The 21,987-nt window shown below is 52.0% G+C and overlaps 8 protein-coding genes across 8 annotated transcripts; 4 read left to right on the top strand and 4 right to left on the bottom strand.

Annotated features, from left to right (window-relative positions):
- Nucleotides 1-270: 270 nt before the first annotated feature.
- On the bottom strand, nt 271-1,675 carry UCRPA7_7830 (putative phosphoserine aminotransferase protein; the record flags this gene model as incomplete). The annotated part of the gene is made up of 3 exons (XM_007920352.1): nt 271-447; nt 507-699; nt 759-1,675. The coding sequence occupies 3 exons, from the start codon at nt 1,673-1,675 to the stop codon at nt 271-273; spliced, it is 1,287 nt and encodes a 428-aa protein (XP_007918543.1).
- Nucleotides 1,676-3,444: 1,769 nt separating this feature from the next.
- UCRPA7_7829 (putative short chain dehydrogenase reductase family protein) lies at nt 3,445-4,257 on the top strand (the record flags this gene model as incomplete). Its single annotated transcript, XM_007920351.1, has 1 exon — nt 3,445-4,257. One exon carries the CDS (start codon nt 3,445-3,447, stop codon nt 4,255-4,257), a length of 813 nt encoding a protein of 270 aa, XP_007918542.1.
- A 595-nt stretch (nt 4,258-4,852) lies between these two features.
- On the bottom strand, nt 4,853-8,623 carry UCRPA7_7828 (putative l-aminoadipate-semialdehyde dehydrogenase large subunit protein; the record flags this gene model as incomplete). Its single annotated transcript, XM_007920350.1, has 6 exons — nt 4,853-5,605; nt 5,665-5,994; nt 6,052-7,212; nt 7,325-7,793; nt 7,845-7,940; nt 7,992-8,623. 6 exons carry the CDS (start codon nt 8,621-8,623, stop codon nt 4,853-4,855), a joined length of 3,441 nt encoding a protein of 1,146 aa, XP_007918541.1.
- Nucleotides 8,624-11,783: 3,160 nt separating this feature from the next.
- Nucleotides 11,784-13,638, top strand: UCRPA7_7827 (putative hypercellular protein a protein; the record flags this gene model as incomplete). The annotated part of the gene is made up of 2 exons (XM_007920349.1): nt 11,784-13,577; nt 13,633-13,638. 2 exons carry the CDS (start codon nt 11,784-11,786, stop codon nt 13,636-13,638), a joined length of 1,800 nt encoding a protein of 599 aa, XP_007918540.1.
- A 3,280-nt stretch (nt 13,639-16,918) lies between these two features.
- UCRPA7_7826 (putative aminodeoxychorismate synthase protein) lies at nt 16,919-17,539 on the top strand (the record flags this gene model as incomplete). Its single annotated transcript, XM_007920348.1, has 1 exon — nt 16,919-17,539. One exon carries the CDS (start codon nt 16,919-16,921, stop codon nt 17,537-17,539), a length of 621 nt encoding a protein of 206 aa, XP_007918539.1.
- Nucleotides 17,540-17,844: 305 nt separating this feature from the next.
- UCRPA7_7825 (putative vacuolar protein sorting 55 superfamily protein) lies at nt 17,845-18,305 on the bottom strand (the record flags this gene model as incomplete). The annotated part of the gene is made up of 2 exons (XM_007920347.1): nt 17,845-17,978; nt 18,044-18,305. 2 exons carry the CDS (start codon nt 18,303-18,305, stop codon nt 17,845-17,847), a joined length of 396 nt encoding a protein of 131 aa, XP_007918538.1.
- Nucleotides 18,306-18,862: 557 nt separating this feature from the next.
- Nucleotides 18,863-19,786, top strand: UCRPA7_7824 (putative proteasome subunit alpha type-1 protein; the record flags this gene model as incomplete). The annotated part of the gene is made up of 3 exons (XM_007920346.1): nt 18,863-18,900; nt 18,955-19,066; nt 19,136-19,786. The coding sequence occupies 3 exons, from the start codon at nt 18,863-18,865 to the stop codon at nt 19,784-19,786; spliced, it is 801 nt and encodes a 266-aa protein (XP_007918537.1).
- Nucleotides 19,787-20,106: 320 nt separating this feature from the next.
- On the bottom strand, nt 20,107-20,930 carry UCRPA7_7823 (putative lysine decarboxylase protein; the record flags this gene model as incomplete). The annotated part of the gene is made up of 2 exons (XM_007920345.1): nt 20,107-20,657; nt 20,735-20,930. The coding sequence occupies 2 exons, from the start codon at nt 20,928-20,930 to the stop codon at nt 20,107-20,109; spliced, it is 747 nt and encodes a 248-aa protein (XP_007918536.1).
- Nucleotides 20,931-21,987: the final 1,057 nt, after the last annotated feature.

Raw genomic sequence — 21,987 nt, 5'->3', positions numbered from 1 at the left:
GTACATATCTTACTACGACCATGCTGACTTGCGTCTAACAAAGGCTACAAAGACAACGTAACAGAAGACATATTGATTTTGGAGACCCCTCAGATTTATATTTTTCCTTTATCCAGCCTATGGTTGAATAATAGACTTCGTAAATCATGCAAGCGCTCTCCCTCATGGCTATTCAAATAGTTGATAGCTCTTCCTTGATATTCACTTATGTACTCACTGCTTTTCCTTGAAACCGATGCGCCATTATAGCTAATGATTACGATGACCCCATTATGCCTTTGCGAAGGATTCAATGAACGACACCAGCTTCTCTGCACCCGTAAGGGGTATCGAGTTAAAATTACTGGCTCGAATACCTCCGACTGAACGATGTCCCTTCAGGCCGGTAAGGCCCTGCTCAGTGCCTTGTTTTAGGAAAGCCTTCTCCGCCTCGTCAACATTGCCGCCCTAGAAATCTGTTAGACTTGCATTATTTCTGGTGTGAACAAGACACACGGCGAACTTACCTTCGTGACACGGAAGCAGATGTTCATCCTTGAACGAACTGATTTGTCTGGGACAATCTTGTACGCATCCGGATGCGCCTCGAGCGCGGCGTAAATCAGCTGGGCCTTCTTGTTTGAGACTGCCTCCTGACCAGTCACCTTGTCAGGGTACGTGGCAAGCGATTTCTTGAGCACTTGGCCAGCAATGTAAACACTACAAAGGGTAAGGTTCAGACAAATTCAGAAGGACAGAATATCAATGCAAGGACTCACTCAAAGATGCTCAAGGTGTTATACAAGCTGTTGTTCTTGGCGATGGTCTCGTAAGAAAGAACAATTGGGCCAATCGGCAGTCCCAAGTTCCTCAGCAGATCTGCTGATGGCTGTGGGGTTACAGGCGGCAAGAAACTCTTCTTGACGACAGCGACGGTGATTCCGGTAGACCCCAGGTTCTTCTGTGCGCCGAAGAAGAAGAGAGAGTAATTCTTGACAGGAAACTTCCTCGACAGAATGTTTGAGGACATGTCTGCCACCACGATTGGGCCGTCCCCATTTGCTGAGGGCTCCAAGATGGTGGGGAATTTGGGAAATTCTACGCCGTCGACCGTCTCATTGTCACAGTAGTACACCATCGCTGCGTTCTTGGACAAGTTCCAAGTGCTCTCGTCGGGGATCTTGCCGAACTTGCCGTCGTTGATTGTGCGAGCATCAGTCACAAGATTGACATGCTTCTTGCCGAGCAGTCGCTGGGCTTCTTGATATGCCTTTAGTGACCAGGTGCCGGTGACGATGTAGTCGAGCTTCAGCTCCTCAACAGCCTTCCTGAGCTCCCGCTCTATCATCTCTGGCTCGGCATCCTTCTCCTCGACACCATTTTCCTTTAGGATGGCAGCCTTCTTCTGCGTGACCCAGGCGCCGACGAGGTTGTACACTGTTGCTGAGAATTCTCCGCTGCCTCCCGCCTGCATGAATAAAATCTCATAGTCGTCGGGAATGTCCAGGAAGGTAGCAAGATCCGCCTTGGCATTGTTGATGATGTCCGTGGCAATCTGGGAGCGATGAGAGTGTTCCGCAATGCCCAGCCCAGTCCCTTGATAATCGACAAGCGCCTGAGCCGCCTTCTCTAGTACCTCCGTGGGTAAAAGAGCAGGACCCGCCCCAAAATATGTGATCTCTGATCTGGTAGGCATTGCTGGAGATATGACACAAATGTATCAGTTCAATTCAATGAAGACTCGATCGCATGCATGCATGCATGCACTACTGGTGAGAATTGGATGTGATGTGGTCACTGCGACTGTGTGTGCTGCTCAAGTCAACGTATGTGGTGTGGTGGGAGTCACGCAACGAACCAACGGATTGAAGAAATCGTAGCCGGTCTCGGATCTGGTCTAGAGTCACTCACCAAGCACGCCGCCTTACAATGACGTGAGTCATGGATTCCCCAGGTTTCGCTAGGGCTGCTGGGCGGCTGGCGGCGTGGGGTTCTGGATTCTGAAGCTCTGCGGCGGCGTTTTAGGTGCTGTAGACCCCACTAAACAACCCGGCCAGAGCCAGGATGCGGCGGCTCATGGCCCATGGCCCGCAGATTCGGGCAGCTGCAGACCGGACACGGGATAACCTCCAGCAGCCCCTTCCTTACCCTCCTACCTACCTAGTTGGGTTAAGATAAGAAAAGGCAGGTACAGTGCAGTGCCTCCTCTCCCTCAGTCGAGCTTGCCATTTGTGAACCTTGGGATGCAATTGCCAAGAGCGGAAAGGACGACCGCGGGTGGATGAGATACCTGACACCTACCTTCTCCAATGGACTCTTCACTCTCATCTTTCCAAGTTAAGTAGGCCTTTTATTTACAGAGCCCCAGGGGACTCTATATCAACTACAGGATCGATGGGCTAGACATACCTGATGTGCCTTCCGATGTGACATTCAATGCGTGATTGATCGACACCGCCTAAACAATCTTCCGCCGAGAGAGGTCCGAACTTGCGGCTTTTCCCTTTAATAACTGTTCGTGCCTTATAATAGTCAAGCCCAGTCAAGTGGGAACTGTTTAGGTACCTACCTACCTTACCCAGGTAGGTAGATAGTTTGAATAGCTCCAGCGGCTTTGACATCCTTTTAAAGTTGGTTTGCGGTGTTTCAACGGGCCCCTACTAATTGCCGGGGTCCCACCGGCTGATGTGCTAGACTAAACACTCCGAGAAACAACGCCGTTAAGATCTCCCCTTAGCGACTATGGGCCCCTCGGATTTTACCCAAACATGCCGTACAACTGCCGAATGGGCCTCCACTGCAACCATCATCCATGTTCACGAGTCTTTCGAAACGTTGAATTAAGCTTCAAGCTGGCCAGATGTTTCACAACCCCACTCAAGATGGTAGGTATAATATCCTCCCCTCTGCTTGTGCGTCCCGGTTGTCCTGCCTCCGCCTCTGCTCTGTTGCGATGTCTCTGCTCCCTTTTCCTGCTCCCCGCAGTCTGGCACCTCCAAGGGACACCCGCCGCCTCGATGATGTAGACTGGAACTGGATATTGGTCTAAGCGCAACTCAGATAACCCAGAGCCGGAAGTATCGGACGATATGGCGGAGAGGAAAGGGGCAGAAGCGGGCTCTTCTAGACACCCTCACGCAATACCGCCCGCCTCTTTCCGTGAGTTGACCCCAGTCCCTCCAAAGTTCAGTCGTGACGCCCTGGCTCATCAACCTCTTCAAAGCCACACACAACTCACCAAGAACATGGTTCTTGACACAATCGCTCTCGCCACTTGCAATCAGGCTCGTCAGGCTCTTGCTCGCTCATGGCGACTATGTGGTGGCTTGCCTTCCGCCTCATGAGATAGAGCACGATGACCGGAGCGCCGAGTTCAGGGAGCTTATCAATGAGTGCAAGAGCAATCGCAAGGACAGGGAAGGATGGAAGGATAGGATACGCGGCATACGCTGTGACGGCCGGTCCATGGGACAGTGCACTGCTGCTGTTGCCGAAGCCGTTCAGGTGTTCAACCGCATAGACATCCTGCTCTGCTGCAATTTTGAGGCCGTGGTAGGCACGGTCGAGGAGCTGTCCACATCAATGGCCACACAGAATCTTGTCCGGGACCAGTTTGAGACCATCTTCTTCTCACAGGTCAACTTCATCAAGGCAGCGCTGCCGCAGTTCCGAGCACAACACACTGGGCACATTATGGTCCTGACAAGCATTGGAGGGCATATAGGGACACCGGGCATGCCCATCTACACGGCTGCTACTTGGGCCCTGGAGGGCTTCTGCGACTCACTGGCCTATGAGATTGCGCCTTTCAACATCAAAGTAACCGTGGTCCAGCCGAACAAGGAGATCCAGTCTCTCACGAACAAGATTGTCTTCGCCCCCCAACTGCCCTGGTACGACAGCGAGAACAATCCAGCCCCTAGCATACGGGACATGCTGAGTAATGTATTGAACACGCACCCGGACACTGTGATCGAGCCGTCAGAAACAGAGATCTTGTACCGGTATCCCAAACTGCCAAGCGCGGCGGTGGACAGGCTGGTGATGGAAACGGTGCATGCTTTGACGGCTATTGGAGGGCACGAGAACCCCCCTTCTCGACATATTGTAGGCCTCGAGGGGAGCACTGCTGTCAGAGAGAAGCTGAAGACGGTCACAGAAGAGTTGGAGGATTTTGTCGAGGCTACTCTCGCGGTTGATATCTTTGAGAGTGAGCTGAAGGCCGAAGCGAGGGAAGGGAAGACCAAAGCTGATTCCACGGGATTTGTGTCATCATGATAGGAAACCTTGTACTTACTGAATACCCCAAAACTCCTGTCAGTCGTAGCACAGTGTTTTGTTTATTTCCATAATCATTAGAGAGCCTCTAATTGGGTGCTAGTATAGTTCTGTCGTCCTGGTGCGCAATGAGTTTCTAGTGGCTCCAAGCCCTGAAAAGTAAGGGATCAAAGAGGGAGCTGGTTGGAGACTTTAATCAGTGGCTTCGACCGGATGACTCTGTATAATTGAATGATAACTTCAGTCATGGATATGAAAGACGTGAGCTGAGTGATCCTCAACATAGGCCATCCATGAGATAGGTGCTGGACACTTTGATAACAAAGTGAACGGATCATCCCCAAAGGGCAAAGGGATCCGTTACGGTGATATGTCAAATCTCACAAACGATTCGACCTTGATCATTAGGGGGAAAGTGGTGTCTAAAGATCTCATCTATCGCTTGCAACAGAGCATCATAGACACAAATGAGATACATAACTTGTAAACTCAAAGAGTCCTGCCATTTTACTTTTGTCTAGGCTCTCCGATCTATCATCACATGTTTTTCACTGTCCAGGTTTGAATATGGTCCCCGTTTCCTCTTTCCCTCTCCTCACGCTGCACCACCACGCCCTCCAACGCCCCATTTCGTGTGCGCCTCAACAACACCAGCCTTGATAGCCGGCAGCTCCCTACCCCGTCCAGTTGGCCACGCCAGGAAATTGGTTTCGGCGAGGTACCTTAAGAAACGGCCAACGGCTTCCCTACTAACGCCCTCTCCAGCACTCTCATCGATACCCGTCCACCGGTCTGCATCAGCCTTAAGGACAGCAACAGCATTGCGATCATCAAGTTCCGGCGCGCGAGTGGTTGTGGGGAGATTGTTCGTCGCCATGTGGAAGAGAGGCATCAGAGCGCTCTGCTCCTCGTCTTTCTGCACAGGACCTGCCGAGACGAAGGTCTCGAGCTGGGCCTTCCATTGATCGTAATCTATCTCAGGAACATCATAACCATAGTAGCTCAGGATGGAGAGATATTCGTTCATGCGCAGGCGAGGATGGGCAGTGACGTGGATGACGTGGACACCGACATCGAAGCTACCGCTGCTGCTGTTTGCAGTCTCGGCCGGGATGGGGTTCAAGCTGGCTGCGACGACGACAGCAGAGACGTGACCTACAGGAACGGCGTTTACTGTGTTAATAATGTGCGGACGGCTAGACAGTTGGATACAGCCCTTGAGCATGCGGATAAGAAAGTCGTCGTTGTTGCAGACACCGGTGGCAGCGTCTCCAAGGATATAGCCAGGTCGGACGACAGATCCGAGGAGGCCGCGCCTACCAGCCTCACGGACGAGCTGTTCAGATACCTGTGGTCCATCAGAATGGATGTTACTCATGCAGAAAGTGGCCTGTGGAGGCTACTTACCCATTTGGACTGGCCATATCCGGTGCCTAGACCGGTGCGACTGCCCATCATGTCATCTGCTTCCATGACAGCGCCTTGTCCAGTGCTGGTCTGTTGGTGTGACAGATTAATATAGTGATCCGTGTCTAGAACACTTGTCGAGCTAATGAACGAGAAAAGCTTAGGCTTGCCCTGGTTACAAAGCCGCAGGGCATCAATCGTTGACAGAACATTGCTACGCTCGAGATGCTTATACTGCTTTACCCAGTGGACGAGGGCGCCGTTATGGATAACCACATCGACAGCGTCGCCAAGCATCTTCCAAGTGTCGTCATCAAGTCCAAGACGCAGCTGTGTCAGGTCACCAATGACTGCACTGAGCCTAGTGGCCCAAGAATCCTGCCATACGCTGTATCCGCGCAGTGACCTCTGGAGCCGCTCGAGGGCGGCCGGGACGCCTTTCGTTCCACGGACATGGGCGATCACGTGTACGTTCTCACGCTCGAGCAAGCTCCTGACGATGTAAGAGCCCAGGAAGCCCGTGGCGCCAGTCACAAAGACGGTCGTCTTGCCTGCCGGTGAGAGTGCCGCAGGGTCCGCCGTCTGATACTTGGCATCGAGGCTACCGAGCAGCTTGTCGAGTGACTGGGCATATGCAGCCTCGCCGTCCTCTGTCGTGGCCGAATCGTCCTTGCCCTCACGCAAGCGGTCAATTTGTGCGCTAAGAGCGCGGAGGGACGAGTTCGAGTAAAGTGAGCTGATAGATACGTTGGCACCCAGGTTCTTGCGGGTATTGAGAAGAAGCTGCTGGGCCAGCAGACTGTGTCCACCGCTTTCAAAGAAATCAGACTCGGGCTGAAGAGTCTTGGCATTCAGACCATTGATCAATGTTGCCCACTGCTCCGCTACTTCCTTTTCGGTGCTGGTGAGTGTTTCCCATCGTTTCAGATCCTCCTCTGAAGCCTCTTCTGAGATCAGGGCCGCATCCGGGAATGGCAGATTTGGGCTGTCAATTTTGCCGTTGGGGTTCAAAGGCATCTTCTTCAGGAAGATAAAATATGTCGGAACAGCGTGAACCGGCAATCGAGATTTGAGATGATCTCGAATCTCCGTTTGCATTGGCCTATAGCGCTTTGAATACACGATGACGGGTCCGATCTCGGTACCTTGCTCCTCAGTGTCTTCCAGACTGCGTTCTGCTAGCCACTTGAGCCACTCTTGGTGTTCAGGTATGATGTAGCTGACCAGTGTTGGCTCTTCGTTCCGATCTCTTCGAAGCAGCGTCTTGCACTCGCGGACTAAATGGTGTCCTCTCAAGTTGCTATCGATCTCATTGAGCTCGATGCGGAAACCACGAACTTTGACTTGATCATCAGCTCTGCCCGTAATTGCGCAATTACCAGAATCGTCCAAAAAGTAACCTAAGTCGCCGGTCCTGTAGATTCTGTCTCTTGGGCCTTTGTAATATTTTCTCCAGGGCTCGCTGACATGGTCGGCAACTTTGTTATCAGCCTCAACCCACTTCTGGTTGTCGACGAACCAGTTGTCGAGGAACTTTTCCTTGGTTTTCTCCAGGTCATTTAGATATCCGTAAAGTCAAATATCAGCATGACTCTATTAGGAAAAGAAAGGGACGACTTATCTCGGCTAAGCCTGCTGCTCTCAACATAATCTCACCGACCTCACCAACGCCGCAAATCTTGGTTGGATTCTCCCGGTTAACTACGAGGAGCTGGACGTTCTCGATGCCCTTTCCGGCAGGAACAATATCGCCAAATTTATCTAATGCATTCGGGTCTTCGGCTTGGCTCTTGATGTGGTAGTATGACACGGCGCGGCTCGTCTCAGTAGTGCCATATGCAGCGCAGATCTCCGCGTTAGGCGCCAGCTTGCGGAGTGCAGCACAATCCTTCTTGGTCAGGATATCACCAACGTATAGAACCCACTTCAATGACGGAAATTCTGCCTTGGCACCGCCGACCAAGATTTGACCCATCGCGGGCGTCAAATGGACCGCATTGGGTTCGTGATCGCGAAACCACTCAGCTAACCTTTCGTGGGCGATATTCTCGCGAGCAGGGATAACTAGCTCCCCGCCCATGAAAATCGGACTGAAAATGTCTCGCTGGATAGGATCATGACTTATGCCACTGCCATTGGTTAGCTGAGCTGTGACAGGCATCACCTTTGAGAGGGTTTACCTTAGACAAGCGAACTTCGTGTCTGAGGTCCAGTTGAAAGTTTTGGCCATCCACGGGAAGTACTTGGCTAAGCTGTAATGTCTGCCCAACACGCCCCTGAAAATAATCAGTCAATGTTTGATCTTCATGAGTTGCTGGATCTCGTACTTGGGTGTGGAAGTCGTGCCACTAGTAAAGCTCAGGATACTTGTTGAGTCTGGACCTACTAGAACAGCTGGAGGAGTCGATGCTTTGCTTTCAGTGTCGGTAAAGACTTGCTTCCCGTCAACCTCGCCACCGGTAAGGTGGCCAGCATCGCTCATCCGTAGCTCTGGTACTCGTAGCTTTAGAGACAATTCCTCGTCAATGTACTTCTGAACACGCGGCGCCAAATCACCATTCTCGTCCCTGGCTCTGCCAATTGTGACCAGGGCCTTTGGTTGTGAGACTTCAAGGTAGATCTGTTGTCTCGCCGGGGGGTACGCGGGGTCTAGGACAGTAACAGTGGCACCGGCAGCAAGGGTGCCCATGAAGGCGATGACGAGTTCAACGGAACGGTAGGCAAAGATCATAACGACATCGCCATTGGTGATGCCAGCTTCGTGGAGCTGGTTGGCCAAGATGTTGGACGCCTCATAAATCTGCTTATAGTTGTACCTCCTCTCGGGCGTGGTGGAGGACGCTGTTTCCGTGACGCACGGCGCGTCGGGAGTCTTCAAAGCATTCTTGTGGAATATCTCGTGAATAGAGCCAATGTAGCCGCTCCAGTCGAGATCGCTAGTGGGATCAGGAAGCCCCATGGCGGTAGCAATATCGCAAGAGTTACACTGAGTGGAAAGCTGCCTCGTAGCGAATGTGTCCCTGGAGCATAATCCAAAGTAATATCCTTAAAAGAGGCGTGCCTATTGAGAAATATAGAACACAACTACAGGCTTGAACATGACGGCTTGGAAGATGTGTCACCGCAAAAGAATTCTGCCGCACTCCGATCTTCGGGCTGAGGGGCAGTTTTCCCTATTATGGTAGGCGGTCACTAGCCGACCTCACCCTACTGGCCCGCCTTAAATACTTACATGGTACTGGCCACGAGGGGTAATAGTGCCTCATATGCATCAAAAGAAGAGAGGAATTGCTCGTAGTGATCAATCTTGAAATCGTATTCTGATGATGGGGTCCCGTGGAAGCAAGTTCACGTCAAGTCGCAATTTTCTGGTGCGCTGAAAGAGGGGAAGTGGCTACGGAAATTAGGAAGCTACTATAAGACTTGCCTGAGATGTGTACACTGAACTGCAGTTCCATAAGATTGTGTACTGCCTAGAGGTGGGCTCTCAAGCCTGGACGTGAGGTCTAAGTCTGATCGCATCCCGCCCAGTAACAGGGGTAAGTGCGACATTCATGAACAGCCCTGATATGTGCTGTTAGACCTGACTTTATCGTTGACGTCTTTGGACATCCTTTTAGAGGGCATTTTAGATCCAGCTTGAGATCGTCTTGTCTTTGGAGGAGGTTCAGAATCTTCTGACCCGGAAACTGCTCTTTACAGCCGCCATAGGTGCAGCGAAAATTATGCACCTTCTGGCAGCCCACTACCTGGCAAGGGCCGTGTGGCTTGGATGATTTTGGCATGGGTGTCTCGTAGTGTGCCTGCTTGTCCTTGCTTGTGTGGAATAGCCCATGGGGCCTCTAACGGAGGCTCGTTTGGTGTTTTGAGCCGTATCTGATCCGAAATTGACGTAGGGCTAACAGATTTGTATGCCAGGGATTCCGCTTCTGCATCGAAGCTCTTGGGCTTAGTCTGGTCAGTACAGTCGACAAACAAACCAGTAGGTAGCTTGTGGGGACTGGCTCTGGGGCGTGATTTTTTTGGGGGCCAGTTTCGTGGTCTTTGCGCGACAGCTTTGATTGAAGCTGAGAACGAACCTCGACAGATATATGTGGCCCACTGGGTATACCTTGGCCCCTGGGTTGGGGCGTGTTTTTGGGGGGGGGGGGGTGGGTCTAGTCTACAAGAACTGGGGACCTAGCGCTGGGCAACTCGAGATGCGACATGCTGGCAAGAGGAGCTCCTTACATATCTTACAGTGCTCCTGCTGCTGCTGCTACAAGCAAGCACTGGCATTTGAACAAGCCAAAATCGGGGCATTTCTGAGCAAAATATCGAAGATTTTGTTTTACGTCCATTAACGCATTGTTTCTCCGCATAGCGAGCGAGCACTTTCACCACGAGCAATACGTTCCTAGACGGTCGACATGTCCAAGACTGCATCCTACCAGCCTGCTTCCAGATAGCGTTATGGGCATGACTTTAGGACGATGACTGCCGACAGTCTTTTGCCTATTGCCCCTGCGAGGGTGAAGGCACTGGTTCTGCCAATTGGGCAGATCAAGCGCGAGCGATTCGTCTCCTTTGTCGAGAGGCTCAATGGCGAACAGGTGGTCCACCTGCGGGACATCAGCGCTGATGCGCGTCCGAACAGGAGTAAAGCACCTCGGATCATATCGAGATTTACCATATGCTGACTTGCCATCCTAGACATGTTCTCGCCATTGGCATTCCCTAGTGGAGCAATATTTTACGAGCTCATCGCACACGTGCCGCCTCCGTCCCATTTGGCTCTTTCCCCGTTCGACCTATACCGAGAACCCTTAGTAGTAATTGCGTTGGCCGATGGTTTAGAGTTGGAGAGAGTTCTGTTTTCTAAGAGGCAATCAGGAGGCCCAACCTTTGTGGAACGGAACATCCGGACACTAGATCAAGAACTGGAAACCCTCAGAGATGTATATCCGAAGGCAATTGTACACCAGGTCCTTGTCTTTGACTATGTGGCTCCGCAAGACGTCACTATACATATACCAGAGGGGCTCGTAACAATACCTCCGCCGGAGCAAAGTAAAAGGACGACTATGAGGACTGTTATGTGCGACATTTCGTCAATGCTACTTGCAGAGATGACAACGCTGGCCAAGATGTTTGAAGCCAAGTCATACATTGACTCTCCTGGGCATTCGACCACAAAGCAGCTTAATGGCTCAGCCTGGGCGGAGGATTCAAACCCTTTAGCTCGAAGAAACTCGCAGTACTCTCTACCTAATAACACAAGGTCGAGCTCCACAAGTGGCATACCGGACAAGACTCAGAATCGCATGTCTATGCCTGTGTCTTTTAAAGGGTCACCTATCGGCTCCGGAGGATCTAGTCCAACTCGTCCTTCGACACCAGTGAAGAGTGGCTTATCAAACCCGCCTACAACCTTTGACGAACTACCCAATGGCCCTAATTCGGAGCCAACAAGTCCGGAACAAAACCCTCGTCCGGGAACAGCAGAAGGCTTTAGGACACAGAGTCAAGACCGCGTCACAGTACAGGGGTTTGGGCCCGGTGGCCTTAATGAAAGATGGAGAAACAAGGGCAAGGGCCGTGTGACTATTGTCATGGGCTCCCTATACTTGCAGGCAGGCCGTTGGACTGACGCTTTGAAGGAGCTCATTGAAGGCGCATCTGTAGCAAAGTCAACTAATGACCATCTCTGGCACGGCAAAGCTCTAGAGCTCATTGTGATAAGTCTTCTGCTACTGGCGTGGGCTGAAATCGAGTTCACCGTCCCAACGGTGTGCCTTCCACCGCCAGAGAAAGCTGCTGCATCTACTACTGCTGTGGAAGAGGCTGCCAAAACCGACCCAAACCAACCGAAGCACCTGCGAAACTTCCAAGTTATCCTGCCTGACTTGCTAGACAGGATAGTTGCATTGTACTCGAGGATCTCGGCTGAACATTTACCCCCACTTCCTTTGTCCGAGGCCATCATCAGGTTCTGCAGGATACTTTCCGCGCTACATGTTTCACAAGGTCAGCTGGGGCAGAGAGCTTTGGAAATCATAGTTCTGGGGACAGCCCCTGACAAGCCTCTCACCACATCACCTCGCTTTTCTATTATCCCTACACGGACACAGATTGTCAATATGCTGTTCCGCGCTTTTCCAGCCTCGTCATCAGAGTTGCTGACTACAGTGGACCGGATAGTCATACTAAGCGGCATTGCGTCTGTGCTCAGTGTACTCGGATTTCAGAGAAAGAAAGCCATGGTCGTCCGTGAGCTGATATCCGTACTGATTGGAGGCTTTGTTGAGGCACGGACCCGTGGTGCGGCTGAGGTGGGAATCCATCCTGCAGCCGGGCTTGTCGCCCTGAACGGTGCAAATGGGCAAGTGAATGGCTCGGCAGCACTTGATTTGGCCGAGTCTGACGTAGAATATGGCGTTGATGCATTCCTGGACCTAATACTCAAGACGTACGGCGTAGTCAACTTTGATGTTGGCTCGCATGTTCTTAATGATGCCAAGATGCTTCCCGATGACTCGGATGCGGGTTGTATCGCGAGAATCCAAAGACAGTCTGTCGCTCGACTGTTTGGCATGCAGCAGATCAAGATTAACATTCTCCGTGCTTGCATCAACTTTTCCGAGGCCTTGCCAGATTTCGCTGGGGTCTTGAAATTCTCAAGCGATCTATTGCGGACAGCAGGGAGTGGTGTTGCGCCTGGGCCACGGCGAGAAGATGCATCCCCCCAATTGGCAGTTGATGAGCAAGTTCGACTGGTCACAAATATCTCGAAAACTTTCAGCCTCACCAAACGGCTTGGCTTGGGCCACCTCGAAGCAGAGTACTGGGACGAATTCCTCCTTAGAGGCGTGAAACTGGAACCTCTTGCCCGTACGAGGACACCGGTGGAACACCTGAAATCAGAGCTACCAGGAGCCTCAGCGGTGAGAACATCTCAGGATGTCAACCCGTTTATTCACAACCCGTTCCAGAAGCAGCCAGATAAGGAGGCTGCCCTGAATAATCTTGTCGCTGGAGAAGCCGCAATCTTCAAGCTCACACTACAAAATCCCTTCGATATCGAAGTAGACATTGAGAGTGTGCGATTAGATACTGAAGGTATCCAGTTCGAGTCGTCGGTCGAGAGTGCCATAATTGGCGCATACCGCACTCAAACATTAAGGATTGGTGGCACGCCGAAAGAGTCTGGATCACTCCATGTGACCGGTGCCATTGTACGAGTAAGAGGCTGTCGAGAGAGACGGTTCCCCATATTCCCTCAGCCATGGGCACCGGACACGGAGGTGAAGGTCAAAGCTATTGGGCTATCTTCCTTAGACTTACACATGTCTCTGCCGCCTCCTAGTGCACCAAAGACGGAACACGTTGGTCTCAATGTGATTTCACAGCAGCCTGTCGTGGTCGTCAAGTCAACCACCCTGCCACAATCATCCGTGATGGTTCTTGAAGGAGAGAGACAGGCCTTTTCCGTCACACTTCAGAACCTTTCGACGACTACGCCAGCGGATTTCCTCCTCTTCTCATTCCAAGACTCAACACAAGAAGCTTTGCAAGGCCGCCTCAACAATCGCGAAGCCACGCCTGCCGAGTTGTACGAATATGAGCTCATTCTTGCGAAGAAGCAAGCACTACGCCTACGAAAAAATGCGAAAACCAAGCGATATATAGCTCCTGGTGATACAGCGACATTTGATTTTGAGATTCTTGGCAAACCAGGCTTGACAGCCGGCACGATCCAAGTCGATTACGCACACCTCGGTGTTCCGCCCGAGGAAGTCAAAGACAAGTTCTACACCCGTCAAGTCTCTCTTCAGTTGACTGTCACTGTCAATGCAAGTGTTGAGGTGTCCCGAATGGATATACTACCTCTTCATGGTAGTATCCCACAACCTCTTTGGAACCGGACAAACAAAGTTGGTGGCCAGAGTTACGTACTCACAGCTGACAAGTACTGCTTGTTGCTATTAGACCTAAGGAATGCCTGGCCAAGCAACATGGTCGCGCAGCTCGAAATTGAGGATGGCACGCTGATTGAGGAGCATATACTGCCAGGTAATACTAGTCGAGTATTACTCCCATTGAAGCGCATATACTTGGAGGATCCTCATGCCTCAATACCCGCGCTCAATCCATCCCGGCAACGTCAATTTGTCGTGAGTGCGAGCAAAATCTCGCCGGATACAGAACGAGCGAACAGAGAGGCATTCTGGTATCGCGAGAGGATCCTAGACAGCATCAAAGGCACATGGAGAACCGCCTCTGGGCATAATAGAAGCGGAACTATAGAGTTGCGAAGTATGCGCCTTACGTCTCGAATGACAGAGGCAGTCAAAGTCGATGAGGTTGGCATCGACATTTCTGTTGAAGATCCAAGTGCCAGTGGCCAGAGGCGCAACAGAAATGCCATCTTTGTGGATGATTTTGCACAAGTCAAGGTGCATATCACGAATAGAACGGACCAACCAATATACCCAATGCTAAGGCTTATGCCAGCATTGTGTCATCGACCCTTGAATGTCGCTCTTGATTTCACGAGAAAATTCGCTTGGAATGGAACTTTGCAGCAAGCCCTACCCCTACTACAGGGCAAATCCAGCACGGACTTCACCATAGGCGTAACCGCCTTGTGTCGGGGCGAATTCGAACTTACTGCATCCGTGGAAGAGACCCAATTGTGGAAGCCGAGGACAGATGAGGAGAAGAAGCGTGATTCGGGCAGACCTCGTTCAGATACCCAGACGATGCTTAATGCAGCTTTAGGCGCGAAGGAAAGGAGAATATGGCACTCCCGACAGCCATGTCATCTCTTTGTCCGAGACCGCGAGTAAGCTTACACTAAGAGAACAAGACATCGTCCCGAATGATAGACGGTGTTTGATTACAGACACACCTTTGTATTTATCAAAACCCTTATTTACTGGCATATATTCCCCAACTGAAGCTGATGTTTGAGGCTTTGAAACCCGTCACTCTTTCTCGGCGTCCCCCGCACTGGTAAAGCAATGTTAGAGAGGTAACCGCGTTTCTATTCATAATAACTACCCAGGCATATCCTATCATGATTAGCAGTAAGACATTTTCCTCCTCTACCTTTCAAATTTTTGATCCCTTGGCTTTTCGGTAAGTCCAGCACGGTTGGCGGCGGGAGGAAGCGCGCACTAACACCGGGGCGTGTGGCTTTCGCTTACCGACTTTGACCGACAAAAATTTAAATTTCACCACGGACTACCCGTGGAGTTATATTCAACATTCCTCACCCATTCCTTTCCAATTCTCACAGCCTAGATGCAGGAATAAAGCATCTTGGGGACACAAAGTGACCACCCGAGTCAAGACTGGGTGACTTCTTAGCAGGATGAGCCCTCGTCACCTGAGCCCTCGTCACCGAATCTTGTTCCTCGATGCTTATGACTCGTTCTCGAACAATATCACCTCCTTGCTCACCACTCTCCTCGGCGTAGATGTTCACGTCTTGCCTATTGACACACCCCTTCTTGATCCGGCAAGCCCAAATTTCAAAAGTGATTTTCGGCGAGAATTATCTCATTACACGGCCGTGGTCTGTGGTCCGGGTCCCGGATCACCCGAAGCAGAGAAGGATGTCGGTCTTATGAGATACATTTGGGACCTTTCAGAAGAGGATGTGATACCAGCATTGGGAGTTTGTTTGGGGTTTCAGAGCCTCGCTCTGGGCTGTGGAGGTAAAGTTCGAAGACTTCAGCGGGGCCTCCATGGGATGGTCCGGAGTATAGACCACCAAACTTCTCGAGGCGCTAAGAAGGGAAATATCTTTGATGGTGTTGGAGAATTCAAAGCCACACTGTACCACAGTCTCTGTGTCGACATCGGGCAAGATGACGTTGATCTAGTCAAGTGGGACGACAACAAGTGGGAGGCATCGTCAAAATACCCTGATGTCGTTCCCCTGGCATGGGTGGAGGAAGACCGTGGTGATTCGAAAGAGAGAATTCTGATGGCCATGAAACATAGGAGTAGGCCATTCTGGGGAGTACAGTACCACCCAGAGTCAGTCTGCACAGAAGTGCAGGGCAATAATGTGATCAAAAATTGGTTTCACGAAGCACTTCAGTGGAATCAAGAGAAGGGCAGGAGCGTCGGCTTAAACGATCATATTTTGGCGAGGAATGCGGTTAAGCCCAGTCTACTACATCAAGCCACTCGCCTGTGCCGGCCTTCTGAATCATCCTCTCAGCCGTGGCTGAAGCTATGGTCATCCTTTGGAGTTGATGCACGATTGCAACAACGAACAATACATCTGCCTGACCACGTGCAGATCCCCGACATTGTGGAGATTTTGCAGAGGAAGGATTCGGAGCACCTCATTCTTGATTCAGCGAATGCGAGGACACCGCTTCCTAAAACAGCAGTAGACGTTCGTGGACAGTACAGTATCATTGCATTGGATGTGCCGGAAGCCCTGAGAATCGAGCATCATGTTGGGAATGACCACGCGACCCTACGACTCGAATACCTCGAAGGCAAATCAATCAATGTCGAGGGAGCGGTGCCAATGAAAAGTGGCCAAAGTATCTGGCAGCTCCTTGCTGAATTCCATGATGCGAGACGAATTGATGCGGAAGGTCTGACTGACATCCCCTTTCTAGGAGGATTTATCGGTTATATCACCTATGAGCAAGGCTTGAAAGATATTGGTGTTAGCTTTCTTGGAGCGAGGCAACATCATCGACCTGATGTTTGTCTGGCATGGGTTACGAAGAGCATCGTCGTTGATCACGTCAAGAATCTTCTTTACATCAATTATCTACACTCCTCGGAGGGCAAAGCTAGTTTGTGGCTAGATACGATCGCTGGGAAACTTGAGAGTTCCCACATGTGGCAGCATGCTTCGTGTGACTACACTGTTGATCGTCAAGAGAGTCAATTTTCTGGCGTGACGATACGCAGACCGGATGCAACCACTTACGAAGCAAAAGTTCGGCTCTGTCAAGATTTCATTGCAGCGGGTGATTCATACGAGCTCTGCCTCACTGATCAAACTACCCTCATTGGACTACGTGGTGATTCTCGAACGAGCCACGAACATGAAATGGCCATTCCGTTAGCCAAGAAACGACGATTGCCAACCAAGACACCCACATCCTGGAAGCTGTATAGAGCTTTGCGGACACGGCAACCTGCTCCCTTTGCGTCTTATATACGCCTCGGTGGTGCAACTCTCGTAAGCAGCTCTCCAGAGCGGTTTCTCCAATACGACCGTCGTGGCCTCTGCTCTATGAAGCCTATGAAAGGGACGGTGCGCAAGTCGGATGCTGTGTCGACACTGAAGCAAGCCGAGGAGATCTTGCATGTCCCAAAGGAGGAGGCGGAGAATCTGATGATTGTTGACCTCGTTCGTCATGATTTGCATAGCATCTGCGGTCCTGGCAATGTCGCCGTGCCGGAGCTGATGAAAGTCGAGGAATATCAAAGTGTGTTTCAAATGATCACGGTTGTCGAGGGACAGCTGCCGAGGCCGGCAAGCAACGAGCATAAAAGGTACACCGGACTGGATGTCCTTGCAGCAAGCCTGCCACCCGGCAGTATGACGGGTGCGCCAAAGAAGCGCAGCTGTGAGATTCTTCAGGAGATTGAGCAGCACAAGGAGCGAAGCCTGTACTCGGGAGTAGTTGGCTACATGTGCGTCTCGGGCAGAGGAGATTGGAGCGTCACTATCCGGAGCATGTTCCGCTGGGACGATGAGCGAGCTGCGGACGCCGAGGGAGAAGATCAAGAGGTCTGGCATATTGGCGCTGGTGGAGCTGTTACAATTCTCAGCACAGCTGATGGCGAGCGTGAGGAGATGCTCACAAAGCTTGCCGGCCCATTGGGACTTTTTACGGAAAGGGATGAATGAAAGGGAAGCGAGGCGTTCACGGTATTGGGATACACAGGATACTCAACTTATCAGTTCAACACAAAGACGGCCAATATGGGCCGGGCACTAGACTCAACGGAGCAATCTAGGACACATAGAATCAAATCAACCTAGAGATTTATTCATGCTGATAGATACGAATTCCAGCTCCGAACCTGACCCGGAACGAACCTCGCCATGTAAATGAACCCCAATGCAACCGTAATTAGTGTGACACTTTGAATACAGTGGCCTTCTCTTCCTTCTTCGACACTTTGATGCTTTTATCGTTGAATCGGTCTGTCTTAGAACTCTTGCTCCTCCTGGAAGAACATGCTGAAGCTAATGATGGTTCCGTAGATCAGCAGGCCGCCGGCAATTGACATGACCATGGCGCCAATCTCGATCAAGTTGGAGTGGGCGAGGACGACGGGAAGAGCTAAAGCGAAATAGCAGTCAGCGCCAAGTTTCTTTTTGGACGAGATGGCGCCCATAAATACATACCGATACCCATGACAACCAGGAAGCCCGTGCAGAATCGGCCAAAATCAACAATAGCCGATCCAGAGCTCTCAACGAAGTCATCAGGGTTGGCGCAGCGCCCGCAAATCCAGTTCGGCAACGGCGCTAGCACGTAGGTCGCGACGACGAGGAGCGGATAGTAGACCTTCCATAGCGCGCAAGACAAAATCACGAGGAGAAAGCCGACAGCGAGTACAAAGGAAAGGGCGATAATTGTCTTCAGCCCGGCGGTAGGCATCGTCATAGGTTCGGGGCCGCCGTAGCGGGGGTCGGAGGCTGGGGAAACTTCGGAGACGGCGAGGAAGCTTGATATAGACTGTGTGGATAGCAGACAGCAAATCTCTCCTTACGGGAAGGACCTGACTGTTATCACCAGAAGAGAAGGGTGGGAGGTAGAGGGAGCTGGTCGCTGCAGCAGGTTGGATGGATGATGTGAACTCGCAGTCGTCAGCCTCGGCGGGATGTTCCACGGACGGGTGGTTTTACCTTGCGCAATGGGCCCCAAAGCTAGGAAGCTTAGACACACCACACAGTAGAGCGTGGTTGCCTCAGGACCTGAGTTGAGCTAGCTCGAAAGTGGGCTAGCGCAGTTTTTGTTGCAGGGCGGCTGGCGGAGCCTCTTCCCAGCGGAGTACGAAGCTCTGAAGCTGCCTGCGAACGAACTGTCTAGCCAGCTGTAGTAGTCGTCCCTCGTCAAAGCTCCAGCCCGCCAAACGCAGCGACGACAATCCCCCCAAAACTCTATGCTGACTTCCCTGACGTGAATCTGGTTTTCATTACTCAATCTAGTCTCTGATCAAGATGTTCAGAAACAATTACGACAATGACTCCGTCACATTGTACGTGAAGCTCTCGAGACCGCTGTTCGTGGCGTCGCGCTGACAAGCTCCCAGCTCTCCTCAAGGGCGAATATTCCAGGTCGAATATGCGGCGGAGGCAGTGAAGCAGGGTTCCGTGGTCGTGGGAATTGCCAGCAAGACACATGCTGTACTAGTAGCTATCAAGGTACGGTGATTCACTCCACGAAGATCCATATACATGAAATCAAGCTGACAAACGGCCTCATCTTAACAGCGAAATGCCGAAGAACTCTCCTCCTATCAAAAGAAGCTATTTTCCATCGACGAGCATGTCGGCATCGCCATCGCCGGCCTGACATCAGACGCGCGCGTGCTGTCCAACTTCATGAAGCAGCAATGCCTAGGACACCGTCTCACGTACGGTCGAGATATGCCCCTACGCAGCCTGGTCGAGATGATCGGTGAGAAGGCGCAGATTAACACGCAACACTACGGCAAGCGTCCATACGGCGTGGGACTGCTGGTGGCCGGCGTGGACGAGAAGGGCCCGCATCTGTTCGAATTCCAGCCCAGTGGCATGACCGAGGAGATGGTCGCGTTCGCCATCGGCGCGCGGTCCCAGATGGCGAGGACGTACCTGGAGAAGAACATTGACAGTTTCGAGTCGTGTGATCGCGAGGAGCTCGTCCGGCATGGCCTCAAAGCACTGAAGGAGAGTTTGGTGCAGGACCGGGAGCTGACAGTCGAGAACACGAGTGTCGGTATTGTGGGTGTCACAGTGTCGAAGGAAGGCAAGAAGAATGTTGAGTCCTTCAAGGTCTTCGACGGCCAGGAAGTGCGAGCCTGGATCGACAGCGTCGCAGATGATGGCCAGGGAGGCGGAGATGAGGAGGCGACTGGCGAGGGAATGGAGGTGGACAGCTAGGTGTTTGTTCAGGAGAATCCCTCCAGAGGCAGCGCATCCAGTGGAAACGAATAGTCACACTGATCCTGCCTACGGATGTGTACTATTAAACAGGTATTAGAGGCTTGCAAAGGACAAAACCAGGTTCTTCCAGAGAGGCGTATTTATTTTGCCGAGACGTTAGAGAGTAGGCATTCTATCAGGGCCATATCTATCCACTGCCTCCTAAAACGTACAAGTCATGAGCCATGTCCTGCTACTTTGTCCCGTGCCGTAGCGAAACGCATAGCCGATATGTAGCACCAAAACTCCACAAGACATCTAGCTATGCTGATGCGACATCACTCATTACCCCAGGAGAGCTTGTACACAGCCTCGGACACTTTGTAGTCCCGCAGCGCCTTGATAGCATCTGCCGCCGTAGTGGCTGTGACCAAGATGTCTGCGTTCCTGCTCTTGATGAAACCCTGCTGAACACTTTTCTTGATCCACTCGAGCAGCCCGTCATAGAACCCGTCGACATTCAGAACGCATACGCCCCTGTTGTGGATGCCCAGCTGGTTCCAAGTGCAGACCTCGAGCAATTCCTCCATCGTTCCGTAACCCCCGCTCAACGCGATGAAGCCGCTGCCAGGGCCGCCGGCTATGACCTCCTGCGCCATCATTTGTTTGCGCGTGTGCATATCTTTAACGACCGTCGTCTTGCCAAATGTCTTCTCCTCGGGGATGGCCAGCGGCTTGTCCCCATTGACCACCGTGGAGGTGTAGGTTGGATCCCGCTCGTACTTGACCAGCGCCTCGGGTATGATGCCGTGGACGGCGTCCGGACCGGACAGGGCCACCAGCGTCTTTGCGACCTCGCCCATCAGACCGACTGTTCCGCCCCCATAGACTGCATGCAGGTCAGCGCGGTGTTCGGCGGGGCGCGCATTGAAGATCGGACGCAGGGACCGTCGCCGAGTGACTCACCTAGTCCAATATTGTTTGCCGCCATTGTGCGCGCCAGTTCCCGGGCTGCTTCCATGTGCGCTGGGCTCTCGCCCGGCATGGAGCCACAGTAGACACAGATCTTGGTCTGGCGAGGGCCATTGGGATTCTGGCTGGAGGGAGTGGATGTCCGTGATGCTGGGAAGGGGGAGACCCCTCCAGACTCCATGGCAACCATATTGATACGGTTGTATGCTTCTGCTTGTGAAGAGACTGTATAGCAAAGACCAGCGGAGAGTAGCTAGCAAATGCCCTGAAAGATTGAACTTGGAAAGTGAAGGGGGCAGCTGCAAGTTTGTCTAAGATCTCAAGAGCTCTAGCTAGAGCAACGGAAGCGGTGGGGAACCGGGCAACCTTAGACAACGACGTAACAATGATAAGAATGAGACAGTTTTAACGTACGTAAGGGAATGGCGTCGCTATTAAGAGAATCGATGATAATCGAGAAATGAGAAGGGAAGAGACGGAGCAAAAGAGAGAGCACAACCCAACTAGTTATACACAACACATGCTCGCCTTCAAATACCTTACCTACCTTAGGTAACTTTAGTAATGAATGAATCGTGACGCTCCAGCTGTTCACGCCCGTCATATTGGCTCCGGCCAGGTACGCTGGCGGGGCCGCCGCCAGCCGCCGTCTTCCCCAGGGCCTTGTGACCACGCTGATGACATGGAGAAACCAAGCCGGCGAATGAACATCACCGCATAGGCCTGCTCAAGCCCAGTGAACTCAGGTCAAGACGCCAGCCGGACCAATTCGAGGCTGGATATTGAAAGGGCCCCTGCGCAATGCAAATCAAGGCACATATGCCGTCTCCCGGGGCGCTGAGAAGCGCATAAGACCTCGATCGTCGCGCGCAGCGTACTGAATCTTGTAACAGTACATTAAGTATATTCCCGAGTCAGCTTTGTGGAATTGGATTGGCAAGGCCCGCGAGATCTCAGTGGCGTCTTCTCTCGGAGCAGGTGCAGGTGGTGGAAGGTCGGCCCCTGATTAGCCGACTCGCCGTCTGCAATGAACGCTATCGGCCATTGGATGAGGTGCTCGTTTAGCGGGGGAAAGCAAGCATTTTTTCGGGGTCCGCGTCGGCGCTCGCTGATCTGGGATCTGGCTGGCACTTGGACCTTAGCAAACTCCTCTCCTCAAGCACCGTGCAAGACAATCACGGTCGGGAAAAGAGGCTTGGAACACCCGGACGGCGCAGTGCTCTCTCTGATCGGCCGACTCTTCAATT

This window comes from Phaeoacremonium minimum (genome assembly GCF_000392275.1).
Source record: "Phaeoacremonium minimum UCRPA7 unplaced genomic scaffold PA7_03_scaffold_558, whole genome shotgun sequence".
In the NCBI taxonomy this organism is placed as follows: domain Eukaryota; kingdom Fungi; phylum Ascomycota; class Sordariomycetes; order Togniniales; family Togniniaceae; genus Phaeoacremonium; species Phaeoacremonium minimum.
This window is presented reverse-complemented; position numbering and strand designations above follow the sequence as displayed.